The 16,163-nt window shown below is 42.5% G+C and overlaps 1 protein-coding gene across 1 annotated transcript in view; it reads left to right on the top strand.

The window, feature by feature from the left end:
- Positions 1–7,516: 7,516 nt before the first annotated feature.
- LOC133420764 (ephrin type-B receptor 4b-like) overlaps positions 7,517–16,163 on the top strand; it is a 43,652-nt gene continuing 35,005 nt past the window's right edge. The window contains exon 1 of the mRNA XM_061710562.1: positions 7,517–8,177. Within this exon, the coding sequence (XP_061566546.1) occupies positions 8,024–8,177 (154 nt within the window). The 5' untranslated portion in view covers positions 7,517–8,023. The remainder of the gene's footprint in view (positions 8,178–16,163) is intronic.

Raw genomic sequence — 16,163 nt, 5'->3', positions numbered from 1 at the left:
AGGTTAGTTTGACTGGTAAAAGTCCCACCAGGCGGTCAGAGCTGCAGCTGTCAGGGCCGCCGCAAGGGGTGTGCGAACCGTGCGACCGCACGGGGCCTCGCGCTATGGGCGGTTTTTTTTTTGTTTTTTTTTTCCCCAATTTTTTTTTTTCGTTTTTTTCTTCGTTTTTTCCTTTATAAATATCAACAGTCACGTTCCATTATAGACCTAAATGTGTACTAGTCTGTGCATATCAATAAATATATGTGCAATGATGCGCGTGTCTGTTGTTCAATGATCAGACCAAGCGCAGACACAAGCTAGTCTGATCCAGGCGGTGGAGTTGGAACAAACTGTCACACAATGTCGAGAGAACGAGACAGATTCAGGAAATTTGCATCAGGAGATGAAAAAAGAAAAAAACGAAAGAAAATGGAAGAGTTTAATGCCTCTCTGAAAGGCTTGTTTGATAAATTTGTTACAAAAATCACCGATTCGACCGGGTCTCAAGCAGCCGTGGGGCCCCGCGTCGAGGCAAGAGATGATGATGAGGCAGGGGAAGAGTTAAAATTGCGCATATAGACACCCGATCCGACCCGAAAAACCCAAAAACTTCGCGCGCGCTCAGTACGCTCACATGCGAGGGCCCCCCTGGGCCATTTCGCACAGGGCCTCGCAAATCTCCCAGACGGCTCTGGCAGCTGTGATTGGGTTTCTTGAGCAGGGATGATGGCCTACAAAAACTCAAATATCCTATCTTAAAAAATTTGAATATTCTGGGAATCTTAAACTGTAAGCCATAATCAGCAATATTAAAATAATAAAAGGCTTGCAATATTTCAGTTGATTTGTAATGAATCCAGAATGTATGACATTTTTTGTTTTTTTAATTGCATTACAGAAAATAAAGAACTTTATCACAATATTCAAATTTTATGAGACAGTCCTGTAAGCTGATTTTATAAATTGTATCTCCAGTATCGTTGAGGTAACCACTGTGGAGATCGTTGAGTCTTCCTTGTTTCTCTGACTCTGATTGGCTAGTTGCCAGACTTGTTGGACTCGTTCACGTCCGAGTCTCTGGGTGAGGAATCTAGACTTGTTCAGGGTTTCATTCAGGACTGGACTGGAGGAGTTGGGTTTATCAGCGTTCACAACTCTTCCTTCTTTCTTGTGCGTTGAGCATCAAGTGATCCGGTGAACTGGTGAAGATGTAACTTTGATTCACCGATGATCTCCAGTTCTTCTCTGTTTTAACTGGTCTGGTTCTGCTTTCAGGATTGACTCCTTTCTGGTTCTGTCTCTGGTCTGCTTTAAGGTTCTGGTTGTATCTGGCCAGAATGGCATGAGTTTGACTGGGTCTTGAATCCAGAGTGAATCCTGTTCTAATCCAGCTGTTTCCAGTTAAGACGGAAACTGATCCGTCATGAAGCAGCATTTCAATCATGTTAAACCCGACTTTTAATCCAGAATCAAGGTTATTCATCAGACTCTAACCCTGAAGGTTTAGTAAAGAGCCTGTATTAGGCCAGCGTCTGTGAGGGAGGTCCAGTTCAGATCCCAGAAACCCTGAAGTGTTCCCAGATGACGAGGCTCGGTTTACTTTGACTCACAATTCCACCTTAACCTAGTTCCTCCAAGCGTTGAACTCTGATCCCGTCTGTAAGATCACAGCTCTGGGAGGAGGCGGGGCTATCACCTGTCTGTCAAACCTCCTGGTTTCCGTGCTCCGCTCCATCAGGGTCTCAGGTAGATGTTCTGGGACAGGGCTCTCAAGTCACACGCGTTGAGCGTGAGACTCACGCATTTCAATACATTCAAACGCTCTCACGCCACACGTGGCATTTTTCACGCTGAGAATTTCACTCGCTCTCAGCTCAGAATAGAATAGAATAGACTTCATTGTCATTGTGCTCAGGTTACAACGAGATTGGTTGGGATGTTCCCATCAAAGTGCAAAGGAAGCAAAAATAAGAGGAATAAATAAGTATGAAAAGCACAGTATAAAAACATAAAAGCAATACAAACAATGTCTGGATAAAGTGCAACAAACTGTGACCTAGACGTCACTCCCACATCATTCAAAAAAAAAAAAAAAATACACCTCAGAGCCTATGGAGGATTTTTTGTGCCAAAATTAAATAAATAAATACATCATTAATTAATTAAATTGAGAATGAAATATATCATTAATTAATTAAATGTGTCATTAATTAATTAAAATTAGAATGAAATATGTCATTAATTAATTAAAATACAATTCATTTTAAGTAAAAATATATATTTATTGTTTCAGCATTTAATTAATTAATGACACATTTAATTAATGATTTCGTGTTGCGTGTGAATCATGAAATGTAAAACTGCATTTAATTAATTAATGACACATTTAATTAATGATTTCGTGTTGCTGAATCATGAAATGTAAAACTGTCATTATTTATTTAATTTTGGCACAAAAAATCCTCCATACAGAGCAGCTGTCTGGAATTACCAACCAATCAGCCAATCAGAAAATAGAATCAGACAATCAAAAATTAGAATCAGACAATCAAAAAAAAAAAAAAGATTAAAGAAAAAAAGATTAAAAAAAAAAAGATTTTACGGGAAAGTACTAGGGCCATGAAGGAGAAAAAATATTTGAGAAGGGAAGATTTTTTTTTATTGTGCACTTCGAGAAAAAAGTCGAAATGTCGACATTTCGACTTTTTTCTCAAAGTGCACAATGAAAAAAAAATCTTCATCCTCTAAAATATTATTTTTATTTTTCTCCTGCCTGGCCCTAATATTCTTCCGTAAAGATTTAGCTTCAAGCGTTCCATGAATGCGTAGCGGAGGTAACCGAAGTTACAACTCACATCACTCTTAAACACACACACACACACGGACAGAATAACCACCACTGTTCAAGGGGCCCATTTGGGGCCAAATGTGGACCAGACATTACATTTATTTTTTCTGTTTGTTTGTTTGTTTGTTTGTTTGTTTAGAGCAGAATGAGCCCACTGATGTTCAGTTATTATTAGTATGCATCACTCAGACAAATGATTTAACACTTGTGCTGTCTTTGGGTCAAGGGAGGGTGGAGGGAGAAAAGAAGGAATGAAGGAAGGGAGAAAAGATGGAAGGAAGGAAAGAAGGAAGTAAGAAAGAAAGGAGAAAGGAAGGAAAGAAGGAAGGAAGTAGGAAAGGGAGTAAGGAAGGGAGAAAAGATGGAAGGAAGGGAGGAAGGAAGGAAAGAAGGGAGAAAAAGGAAAGAAGGGAGAAAAGATGGAAGGAAGGGAGAAAGGAGAAAAGAAGGAAAGAAGGAAGGAAGTAGGAAAGGAAGTAAAGAAGGGAGAAAAGATGGAAGGAAGGGAGAAAGGAGAAAGGAATGAAAGAAGGAAGGAAGTAGGAAAGGGAGTAAGGAAGGGTGAAAAGATGGAAGGAAGGGAGGAAGGAAGCAAATAAGGGAGAAAAAGGAAAGAAGAGAGGGAGGAAGGAATGGAGAAAAGGAAAGAAAGAAGGGAGGGAAGAAGGAAGGAATGGAGAAAATAAGGAAAGAAGGAAGGAAAAGCAAAGAAGGTAATAAAGGAACCAATGACGAAAGGGAGGTAGGAAGAAAAAGGAGTAAAGGAGGGTAAAAAAGGAGGAAAAGAAGAAGGAAGGAGAGAGCATGGCAGGAGGAAAGAAGGATAGAAGAATTGGGTCATTTTGACCCAAAGACATCACAAGGGTTAATAAACATGAACATTGTGAAGACACAATGGCCACTACAGTGTTTTCCTGTTATAGAATTAATAAAACAGTGTATTTGATGTAGTGTAATTTGTTATTTCTGTAGAACCTGCGGTCAATGGGACACTGGGAGGGAGATAACCCTCCACCAAAATATAAATAATTACATAAATCACACTCCAAGCAAACTTCAAAACTTGAGATCCCTGTTCTGGGAGGTCCTGGCCGCTTGAGGATGGAGCTACACCCAGAACTGGAGTTGAGGGGGGATGAGGGGGGACGGCATCCCCCCCTGAAATAAGAACGATCAAAATCATCCCCTCTATAAAACCGCCACCCTTCCATCCCTTATGTCATTTCATCAATGAATGTGGTTTTACTGCTATTTCAACATAGGCATCACCAGAAAAATAACACCAGAAAAATAATTTATCTGACAATTTTCACCTGTTTCAAGTAAATTTTCACTTGAAATAAGTAGAACAATCTGCCAATGGGACAAGATTTATTTTCTCATTACAAGCAAAAAAATCTTGTTCCACTGGCAGATTTTTCTACTTATTTCAAGTGAAAATCTACTTGAAACAGGTGAAAATTGTTGTTTTTTCCAGTGATGAGTCTTGTTTTAAGTGTAATTATATTTTTTTTACTAAAATGAGACATTTTAACTAAAAATAAGATAAATATTCTTGTTAAGATTGTGAGTTTTTGCAGTGATCCGTTTTACTTATCCTGTGAAGGACAGAGTCATATTGATAAGTTCAGAAAACTGTTTTTTATTGTTGTGTTTTGATGTATTTGATGTAAGCCCAGTGGATATTTAAAGCTTACAGAAGGCTGCATTTAACTGCTGCTATGTCATTCCTGCAGTATTTATGCAGGTGTTTTGGTCAGTGCTATTATTTGTAATATATTATATTATTTGTAATCAGCACAAATTATCTGTCCCCATATGATAAAACCCACCATCCCCCCTGATTTTTTTTTTACGACTCGAGTACTGGCTACGCCTCCTTCAGAACCTCCTGGAGGAAACACCTGAGCATCCTTCCCCCAGGTAAGTCCTCCCGTCCGTCCCCTCGGCCTGTTCTCGGACAGACAGGAGGACGTCACACGTTTGGAGCCTCCGTCACTTCCTGCTCCTCCCCCACCAGACCTCCCCTGGTTTTGTTCTCCACTCGTTCGCACCTCCACAACAAAAGAGGAAGCAGAGAAGAAGAAGATGATGGGGGGTAGGGACACCTGACACTGGTCTCTAATCCTCAAAGAGGAACCGGGCTTCTGTTGGCCTGTTTTTATGGGTTTCCATGGGAAACTGAACTGAACCCTCATCCCCAAGGATGACCCGAGGACCCGGTTCTACCACGGAACCTTGTATGAACCAGTCTTCTTTTCCACAGTCAGATCCATTATGGCACCACGTAGAAGACCACGGTTCTGTTGAAGACCTTGGTTCATTTGACGACCACAAGACCATAGTTTTGTTAAAGAACTTGGTTCATTTGAAAATCTCGGTTCTGTAGAAGAAACGTTCGTGGGTGGTGTCATAGCAACGTTAAACGGTTTATTTTGTTGCATCATAATAATAGTTATAACAGTTATTTCTGTGACATAACCGTCTGTGTCCTAAAGAAACTGTTTAAGTTGACCAGGATCAATGTCTACGATTCTATTGATCAGCTCCAATCGCTGGAATGACTGATGTTTGTGTTAAACTGTAACCACCAGATTGTACAACTATCATATTCTTGTGGAATAAGTGGGTCGCCTGCAGGTAAATTAGCAGCAGGTTTGAACATTTCCTTCACGTCCCCGGGTTTATCCAGGGGTATATTTACAGGACTTCTACATTTACGTGCTCCGGACCGGTAAAGATACTGATTAATGACCCGGTAACAACTGAGTTAAAGGTCAGCAGCTTCAGTGAAGCTTGTCTCCTCTTCTGTGATGTTTCACAACGATATGAAACCAGAGCTTCACTCACAATATTTGTAGAAGCTGCTGACGAGTGGATTTATTCCTCCATCATCCATCCATCCATCATCCATCCATCCATCCATCCATCCATCCATCCATCCATCCATCCATCCATCCATCCATCCATCCATCCATCCATCCATCCATCCATCCATCCATCCATCCATCCATCCATCCATCCATCATCCATCATCCATCCATCCATCCATCCACTTTCATTCAGTCTGCAAACACATAAACTCCAGGCTGCATTTGCTGAGTTGGTGTTTTGGGTTTTTGGATGTTTTCTCACGTTTCTGAGGAACTTCCTGAAAGTTCAGCTGATATATTCACACGTTCCTCCACCAGGAAAGTTCCTTGAATGCTGCTTCGGCCCACGTTTGTTCTTCCCTTGGAAGTTCCTTTTATTTCTCACCCTGGATGTGATAAGTCTGAGCTGATCGGTGGAAGCCATGTCGTGGTCACATGACTTCCACCCGCAGGTGGTTTCTGGGTTTGGGCCTTCACCGTTAGCTAACCAGCTCATTTTAATCAGGATACACGACTCCTTCCAAGACAACGAGATGTTCAGCTGTAATTCTGTCAGAATCATTTATGTCTAAACAAACTACATAAAAACAAGTGGCAGAAATCCGTCACCATAGGGACCAACGTTTGCGGATCGAAGATTACCGCTGACACAAAATCTGACTGCTTTTATTTGGACAAGCTTTTATTTGACTGAATAACCTTGACTTTGCCATTTTTAAAACTTTTATTTTGCTCTTTTATTTCCTTTTTATGTTCTTAATCCCTGTTTGTTTTATACTTTTATCCTGCTCCGCTTTTTATTGTAAAGCACTTTGTGATAAGTGGTCTAGAAATAAAGTTGATTGATTGATTGACAGTTTCTTCCCCCAAGCTGTTGCTCTGATGAACTCTCATCACTCATAGAGTCTCAGAGTAATCAATCACTGTGCAATAATAATAATAATAATAATAATAATAATAATAATAATAATAATAATAATAATAATAATAATAATAATAATAATAATAATAATAATAATAATAATAATAATAACACAATCATATGCTGTAACAATGCTCCAATAATAATTCATTTTTTTTAAATTGTATATATGTTAATAACAGCTGTCATTTGTCTATTACCTATTTACTGTTACCTATTTACTGTAGAGTGAGCGAAAATAACCGAGTCAAATTCCATTTCTTGTCTGACCTGACCTGGCCAAATATGAATGAATGAATGAATGAATGAATGAATGAATGAATGAATGAATGAATGAATGAATGAATGAATGAATGAAGTTTATTCAATCATGACAACACAAAAAACACAACACATTTCACACTTGACATTTCACACAAAACCAATAATCATGTGTTGAAGCAATGACTGAAAATGCATAGGCAGAAGCAGACTGCTTATAAAAGCCTATCCTATATTATAAACTTTCTTTTTTGGCTACCAACCTCCAGAAAAGCAAATAGACAATAGAAAAGCAAAGAAACAACAGAAACAACAAATAAACATGATTCTGATTCTGATTCTGATTGATTGACTGATTGGTATATATTTGTGTGTGTGGGTGGGAGGATGGTTGATGGATAGATGGTAGTTTTAAATATTTTATACAAGATAGTAATCGTATTATTATTAATAACGTCAGAAACCATCACGCGCAGACAGTTATTATTCACATTCCATCACAGTATGTCACTCACACATAAGCCCCGCCCCGCGGGAGAGCGACAGGCCTCTCAGCCAATCACAGCGCGGTGTGGGCGGGGCCTGCGGGGTCTGGGCGTGGCCTCTCCCGGAGGAGCGAACAGAAACTTGCAGCTTTTGTCTAAAGTTTTTCTGGAGGTTGGAGTCGGACGTCTGGTCCGGACTGGGGTTAACCGGGACCGCTGGGACTGCTGCTGGGCCTCGTGTGTTTGACCCCCGTCACTGTTTCTGGGTGCGAGTTTCTGTCCTCCTCATCACCTCCAGCAGCCCACCGACCCCTCTGCGCTCCCCCGGCCGCCCCTCGGAGCTCCTCCGCCGGCCGCAGAGTGCGCCGCGCCCCGCTGCTCCGCTCCGCTCCGGAGGGACGAGATACGACCCGCCATGGAGGGATGAGAGGAGACCAAGCCGAGTCGGGACTTCTGCTGGCCGCCGCGACACTTTTCCCCTGTTTCCAGACTCCATCTTGGGAAGTTTCTGCGCTGCTCCGATTTCTGACCGCATCGTGCGCTCCGATGACGCACGCGCGGCAGACTGAGAGCGAGCCCAGCTGACGTCACAGACCAGGGATCGATAGGGGTGAAAGGGTGACCTGGGTTCGGGGTGTCCAGGAGGGGCCCCATGCAGGACCTAGGGGGTCTGCGGTCCGGACGGGGCCGTGCGTCCCGCCGCGGCGGTCCGCCGCTGATGCGGTTACCGCTCCTACCGCTGATGCGGTTACCGCTCCTGCCGCTCCTGCTGCTGACGTTCCTGCGCTGCTGCGGCGCGGACGAAGGTGAGTCCGACCGATCAATGCACAGGGTTCCTACAGGTGCTTGAAATCCTTGAAAGTGCTTGGATTTCAATGTTGTGTTTTCAAGGCATGAAAAGTGCTTGAATTTTTGTTTAAGTGCTTGAAACTCAGGGTTCCTACGGGTGCTTGAAATCCTTGAAAGTACTTGAATTTTAGTTTAACAGGGTTCCTACAGGTGCTTGAAATCCTTGAAAGTGCTTGAATTTCAATGTTGTGTTTTCAAGGCATGAAAAGTGCTTGAATTTTAGTTTAAGTGCTTGAAATTCAGGGTTCCTACGGGTGCTTGAAATCCTTGAAAGTGCTTGCATTTTAGTTTAACAGGGTTCTTACAGGTGCTTGAAATCCTTGAAAGTGCTTGGATTTCAATGTTGTGTTTTCAAGGCCTGAAAAGTGCTGGAATTTTAGTATAAGTGCTTGAAAGTGCTTGAAATTATAACTCTGTCTTTCACAAAATTGGGATCTGCCTGTATAGTTTAGTTATTACATGGAGAAATAAAATCAGTACAGGGTTCCTACACATTTTTCAAGGTCAAATTCAAGCACTTTTCAAGCACTTTCAAGGGTCATTTTCAAAATCTTCAAGCACCTTATCGCTGGGGTAAAATATCTACAGGAATATATATATACTCATAATTATTTTTTCCGCTTTTTATCACAATTACGTACATTGTATCGCACTGTAAACATCTAGTTATGTTTTACAGGGTTCCTACGGGTGCTTGAAATGCTTGAAAGTTCTTGAATTTCAATGTTGTGTTTTCAAGGCCTGAAAAGTGCTTGAATTTTTGTTTAAGTGTTTGAAATTATAACAAAATTGGGATTAGACTTTTAGACTTCACTGTATAGGTTAGTTATTACAAGGAGAAATAAAATCAGTAAGATGAAACATAACTAGATGTTTACAGCATGATACAATGTACATAATTGTGATAAAAAGCGGAAAAAATAATTATGAGCATATATATTCCTGTAGATATTTTACCCCAGCGATAAGGTGCTTGAAGATTTTGAAAATGACCCTTGAAAGTGCTTGAAAAGTGCTTGAATTTGACCTTGAAAAATATGTAGGGACCCTGAATGCAGCTGATCAGCTCTTATCAGTGGAGGTGGTTGACAGAACCAGATTGACCATCAGCAGCTGGGTTCTGGGCGATTCTGGTTGGATTCCTGTCCACAACCAAGCGCTGTTAGAACCCGCCGTCTGGACGCGTTTCAGCTTAGAAATACCGCATTCAGAAAGTCGTTAATGACTTTAAAGTCCGAAAAGTTGGTCCCTAAAGTTGCACATTTACGACAGGGAAGTGAACACGCAGTCGGGTTCGGACGGGACGGCCAGATGGACCGAACCAGAAGGTTCTGGGATGGACTCGTTGCACATTTACGTGGAAACGCAACAGAAATCCACAAATCCGACTTTGTAAAGTCACAAGTTGTAACGTTAAAAAAGTGCACGTTTGTAAAAACCACAAGATTTGTGGCACAAAATTCAGATTTATTGATTATTTTTCACTCTTAAAACTGTAAAAACGCTCAGATGGTACTTTTACTTTTGACAGAGTAGTTTTCCTGAAACAGAGTACTTATGTGTACTTCACTCACTGACGATCAATGACTTTGATCAGTTACACACACACACACACACACACACATGTAATGGTGATAAAATTCCTGTTAATGCTGATTAACAAAGGCAAGACTTGGATTCATGATATTGTAACAGTAAAAAACGAACTAATATCATAATCCATCACTTTGTGAAGTTGGAGAATTGATGAGGATGAGATGATCGGGTAGTCGGCCATCCATTGCGCTTGCCTCTGATGCACAGTAGTCGTCTTGTGAAAGAAATTTAAAAAATATATAATAATCTGTTAGAAACATGTTCTGTTGATTTGTGATACTTACCTGATTTTTGGGAGATGCTTACCTGATTCCGTGTAGTTTTTCTGTGGTACCTGCTTTGTAAAGAATGTTTAATCGTTGTTTTGCTCACCCTCTGATTGGGTTCTGATTGGTTGTGCCTGCACTTACCGTTAGAGGGGAGACGCGCTGTTTTTTATTTAGTCAATACAGAACTGGACGCTGAATGACAAGCATCGTGTGTGTGTGTCTGTTTCACGTTCCCCCTTTACAGGGGTATAAAACACACACACACAGACTTGTTTGTATAACCGGAGGGGACCGTGCATGAGCCCGTCCATCCGCTCTGGTGTTTGGGCCTCCGGAGGTTCTGGGTGGAGTTACTCCCTTCCTGGTGGTACATGTACACGGGTGTCGGACCTGTTGGAACCATCGGTGACACCGATGGTTCTGGGTCCAGGTGTGGCTCTTCCCCAGCAGGGGTCCAACCGGGCCGGTGCTGTTCTGTATCTCCTCTGCAGAGATAGAACCCAGTAGAGCCCAGTTGAGCCCAGTACAACCCAGTAAAGCCCAGTAAGATAAGATAAGAAGATAATCCTTTATTTCTCCCTCAATGGGGAAACTCACATTGTTCAGCAGCAGTACACTTAACACAAACATACAGGGGAGGGGTAAAAAAAGTAAAAAGTAAAAAATATATATCATTACGGAATATAGACAGTATATGGGTCAATGACGAATAAGGATTTTCAACAGGTCAATTTTAAAATAATAAAAAAAAGAATATCTATTGCAGTAGTTTAAACATTAAGAATGTTGTGTACACGTACATTCATATAAAACTTTTAAATTAAGTGATTTTTGTCAAGATGAATTAGCACTAGCCTTAAAAAAGGTCATGTGGTGCAACCATGATTCATATTAAAATAAATTAATTTCCTTAACATCTTGACATCTTTCTTTTTTACAAGTTTTCAGTATTATACAAAAACATTTATTTTAATGGTCGCATCACATGATATTTCATAAAATGGACGTCATCAGTCAAACTTTGTTTGTATATTATGATGGAAATATAAATATAAATGTGTATAAATCTTATACACTACAAGACATTTTGGAAATCATGCCAGATAGGGCAGAAGATTGATTTAAATACATTTAGAGTGATTTCAAAAAAAGTTTTCAGAACAAGAGTCATGGTCGGACGGTCGCACCACATGATATTTTGACGGTTAAAACAACAACAAAATCCCAAATAACTAGTATTTTTTGTAAAATTCAAGTGAGTCCATATGTGGGACAGGTAGTTCATATATATGGTATTTTTTTATCCATTTAAACCTTTATTTGAATTGAAAAAAAATCTGTTTTTCTGAAAATATAGGCGTCACGTCATTGACCCATATACAGTACATTGCAATGGAAATAAAGTAGTGCAAAAGACAAAAAACAGTGCAAAAAAAGCAGGTAGAATGTGTAGGACCCATTTGAACCCAGTACAGCCCAGTACAGCCCAGTAGAGTCCAGTAGGACCCGGTGGAGTCCCGGAGCAGCAGGGACGGCCGCTGATGGACTCTTCAGACCAAACCGGATGACCCGGCTGGCGGCCCAGACGCCAGGCCTGCACAGAACCGATCCTGCATTCAGCCCAGATCTGGTCTGGGTTTTTCCAGAACCATTCATGAATTTGATTCCATTAGAACCTTTTGTTGGCGGGTCGTCTGTTCTTGTCAGGTCGTGTCGGGTCGTGTGTTGATGTTGGGTTGCAGGATCCTTGTTTCCTGTCAAACCAGAAAATTACCTCCTGCAGAAAACAATAGACTGTGCATGTGCGTGCGCACGTGTCTCTGTCTCTGTTACAGTGAAGCCATGAACACACACACACACACACACACACACACACACACACACACACACACACACACACACACACACACACACACTCAGAGGTTCATTTCTGCTGTGGTCCTTGTCAGGTTTCTGGTCAGTCTCTGATAGGGATGGGCGGTATGGACTAAAAAATGTATCACAATAATTTCTGGCATTTATCCCGATAACGATAAAAATGACAATAAAAAAAATACCAATTCAACTCCACCTTTTTAACTAAACTAACTAAAAACTAAACTAATACAACCTGATAAATAAAGAAACAGGACAAATAAATAAAAGTTCACTGAAAATAAAACCCTATCAGTGATGACCTCTTCTAATATAAATAAAATGTGCAAATTAACCTGTGGTTGGAACTTGCCACAAATTAGATACTATTGCAATTTTTTTTTCGTAATAGTCAAACGTAATATATCAAAATGTAACAACCATTTCCTTCTGTTTTTGCAGACTCTGCATATAATAGATTATGTTTGCTCCTCGTCTCTCTTTTTAAATCCAAACCAGTTCCAGATAACGAAGATGGAGCCTCGTTTAATAACGAGCTCCTCGCTCTCAGATCCGCCATGTTTGTTACACAAAAACGTCATCAACGGGAATTTATCCTTTTTACCGCGAGATGAAAAATTCTTAACGCGGGGAATTTTTTTGACGGTATATCATGAACGGTAAAATATTGCCCATTCCTAGTCTCTGAGGGTCTGGTGGTTCTGGTCTCGGTGGTTCTGGTCTCGGTGGGTCTGGTCTGGGTGCATCTGGTCTCGGTGCAGACCCCCGTCCCCCTTCCTCCACACAGACCAGTAAAACCAGCTTTCCCAGTGTATCGGAGCAGAAACTTAAATCAGTAGTTTCTTGAATGGAGTCTGGTGCAGCCTCTCGGCTCCATCTGCTCCCATCTTTGTTCTCATTATAACACACAAAACCTGCCCCCACCCCTTCACCCCCCTCTTCACCCCCCTCTCCATCCCCCTCTTCATCCCCCTCTCCATCAGCCCTTTCTTCCGCCCGTAAATCCTGTTAAAGATGGAGGATTTAGTTTCTGACTTCAGCTGAGGATTTCCATGTTAACTGCAGCTGTTAATCCCTTGATTGGCCCTTTGGAGGTTTAACTTCAACTCCCAGAATTCCGGATGAAAGGCAGACAATCGGAGGTTCTCCGACCAAAGCATCGATCAGGCACCACAGGCCGCTAGATCAGTCGATCGACCAGTTCTTAAATGTGAGACTGGTTTCTCACATGATTTAAGTGTCAGGTTTTACTTCTTCACTTGAAGTTTAAGCTTTTAATTCCAACTTTTCTCATGCAAATAAACCCATTTCCATGTGAGTTGAATGAAACCCCTGACCTGAGGGAGGGCACCTCTAAACCTCGGAGAGGGATCAGAACCAACCGCCTCATGGCTTTTCCTACAGATAAAATAATAAATGATCAGAAGAAGTTTGGACTGGCAGCAGGTTCAGTCTGAGGTGCAGTCATGTGACCTTCATGTGACCTTCTGTCATTCAGTGAGTCGCTTTAAAGCAGACGAGAACGTCGTCCACAACGCCGTAACCGTAAGAAAGAAGTAAGAAATGCGAATTAGTCGTAGTGTTGACCTTCGTTGGTGAACCGCGACCTTCGTAGGGGAACCGTGACCTTCGTAGGGGAACCGTGACCTTCGTAGGGGAACCGTGACCTTCGTAGGGGAACCGTGACCTTCGTAGGGGATCCGTGGCCTTCGTAGGGGAACCGTGACCTTCGTAGGGGAACCGTGACCTTCGTAGGGGAACCGTGGCCTTCGTAGGGGAACCGCGACCTTCGTACGGGAACCGCGACCTTCGTAGGGGAACCGTGACCTTCGTAGGGGAACCGTGACCTTCGTAGGGGAACCGTGACCTTCGTAGGGGAACCGCAACCTTCGTAGGGGAACCGTGACTTTCGTAGGTGAACCGCGACCTTCGTAGGTGAACCGTCGTACCGGGGAACTTGGTGGTTAATTGTCATATTTGACATTTCTTATATTTTCTAAAGTAGCTGAACTTTTTCCTTCATGAGTTCTTCTTCATGGACTAACGTAATCAGACGAACCAGAACGGGATGGTGGTTTAGTCACATACTTTGTTGTGGAGCTGCTGAACCTGCAGAGAGCTGATTTTCAATCTTCTCTGGGGCTTTTCAGCTGTTTTTGTGGGTTGTCTGTGATCTACATCCCTGTAGTTCTACGCAGGGTTTCCGTTGTCCGGCAATTGCCGGACTTTGTCCGGTAAAATATGCTGAAGTCCGGTATTTTATAATCTCTCCGGTCAAAATGTCCGGTGAAAATACTCACTGGTGCTGCGGGACTAGAGTCCCCGGGAGTACTGCGGAGGGACACGCCGAGCCTCGGTGCCGGGAGCCGGGAGGAAGCGGAGCTGCGGCGCCGACATCCACGTGTGCGTTGATTTATGGTTCCGCGTCGCACCGACGCAGAGCCTACGGCGTAGAGTACGCGTCGCCGCGTACCTTACGCCGTAGGTTACGCGCAAGCTTCTGCAATATTTATTTATTTTTTGAAGTTACGCTCGCGAGTCAATTGACAGGACTTATTTTATTTTAAATACCCTGTTTTTCAATAAAAATACTATTAAATGACTTGCATTGATAACGTACTACTGCATATGATTTATTTTTAACCTCAATAAATTCATATAGCCTATGTGACCGGAATTTCAAACATTTGTCCGGTAAATTGAAACGCTGCCGGTCACATTGTCCGGTGCCAATTTTTTCTAGCGGAAACACTGGTTCTACGTCCCTGTAGTTCTAGGTCCTTGTAGTTCTGTGTTTCCGTTTCTCTAGTTCTGCAGTTCTGTGGTTTTGTTTCTCTAGTTCTGCAGTTCTGTGGTTTTGTTTCTCTAGTTCTGTAGTTCTGTGTTTCCATTTCTCTAGTTCTGCAGTTCTGTGGTTCCCTGCAGTATTTGGCGGTGAGCTTTTCTTGGTCTTAGTTGGCTAGATGTTGTTTCTAAACGTCTGGTTCTGATGAGACCGGTTCTCCGAGCAGGAAGGCTGGAGTCAGAACTCTGCTAGAACCTTGTTGGTTCTCAGCCTGATGTTCATCCCCTGTTGAGGCGTTTCAGGGGCATGTCGGGGCGTGTCCGGCTGAAACACCTGGATTCACTTGGACCTCTGGACTGAACCTGGTTCTGTATATGAAGCTGGGCTCGGCTCTGAGAGAAGCGCTGTAATAACCCTACATTACTGAAGCAGAACCGTAAACCTGCGTCTCAGTCAGCCTCGGATCCTGGGATCCCAGCATTTCTGTCCGTTTTTGGTAAAAAGATAAAAGTTTCCAACATTCACGGCCGTCGCTCGGGAGGATCGCAATGACGGATCCGTCTGTAATCAGAGCTTCTGATTGCTGTTGTTCTCCGCTGGGAGAGAAGGAGCGTTGGCAGGTCTTCAGCGTTCTTAGAGAGCAAGTCGCAGCACGAGACCACACACACACACACACACACACACACACACACACACACACACACACACACACACACACACACACACACACACACACTCACACTCACAGGCGGGCGGCTTGTGTAAACACCCGGCCGGTGTTGTCATGGTAATTTCCGTATCCTCGTCATGCCCTCTTATCTCAGATGCGCTGTTTACAGAGTGTTTCTCCACATGGCTCTGTGTTTGGGAGGAACTGCTGTACAGGCTTTCAGATGTTCTGGGGACCGAATGCTCGAACAAACATTATGAGGACAGAGTTTTACTGCGCTGTTGAAATGATACCAACTGGAATGCTTTTGGACTCTTCTGGTCTTTTCTTTGCGGGACGTTCTTTTGGCGCTTTTATACTAGTACCTACTCAGCGCGACTCCACTCGCCTTACCCTCGTTTCTTTTTAGACACCCAGATCAGAAGTAGGGAGCGAAGTAGGGAGGTTGGAGCGAAGCTGCTGTGATGTATTTGATTGTGTGATCTAAACGAAGAAGACACAACACTAAATATGTAGAACCTGGAGGAGATGATAGATGTGCTGCTGGATCTGTGGCTTGTGTTCAATATCAAGTTAACAAAATGAGAGAGAGAGAAGCTTCAAGTGGCTGCGCTTTTTTTTTTGTTTTGTCTCGTCGCTGCTGAAAAGTCAGCTGGGAGCCGTGAGCAGCTATGAAGAGACAGATCTCCTGGTAGATCTGGTCGTTCCTTATCGCCGTCTAGATCCCTTTTTAATTCTCTCCTCAGCC

Source organism: Cololabis saira, chromosome 20, assembly GCF_033807715.1.
Source record: "Cololabis saira isolate AMF1-May2022 chromosome 20, fColSai1.1, whole genome shotgun sequence".
Lineage (NCBI taxonomy): Eukaryota > Metazoa > Chordata > Actinopteri > Beloniformes > Belonidae > Cololabis > Cololabis saira.
Note: the sequence above shows the minus strand (reverse complement) of the source record. Positions and strands in the feature narration are given on the sequence as shown.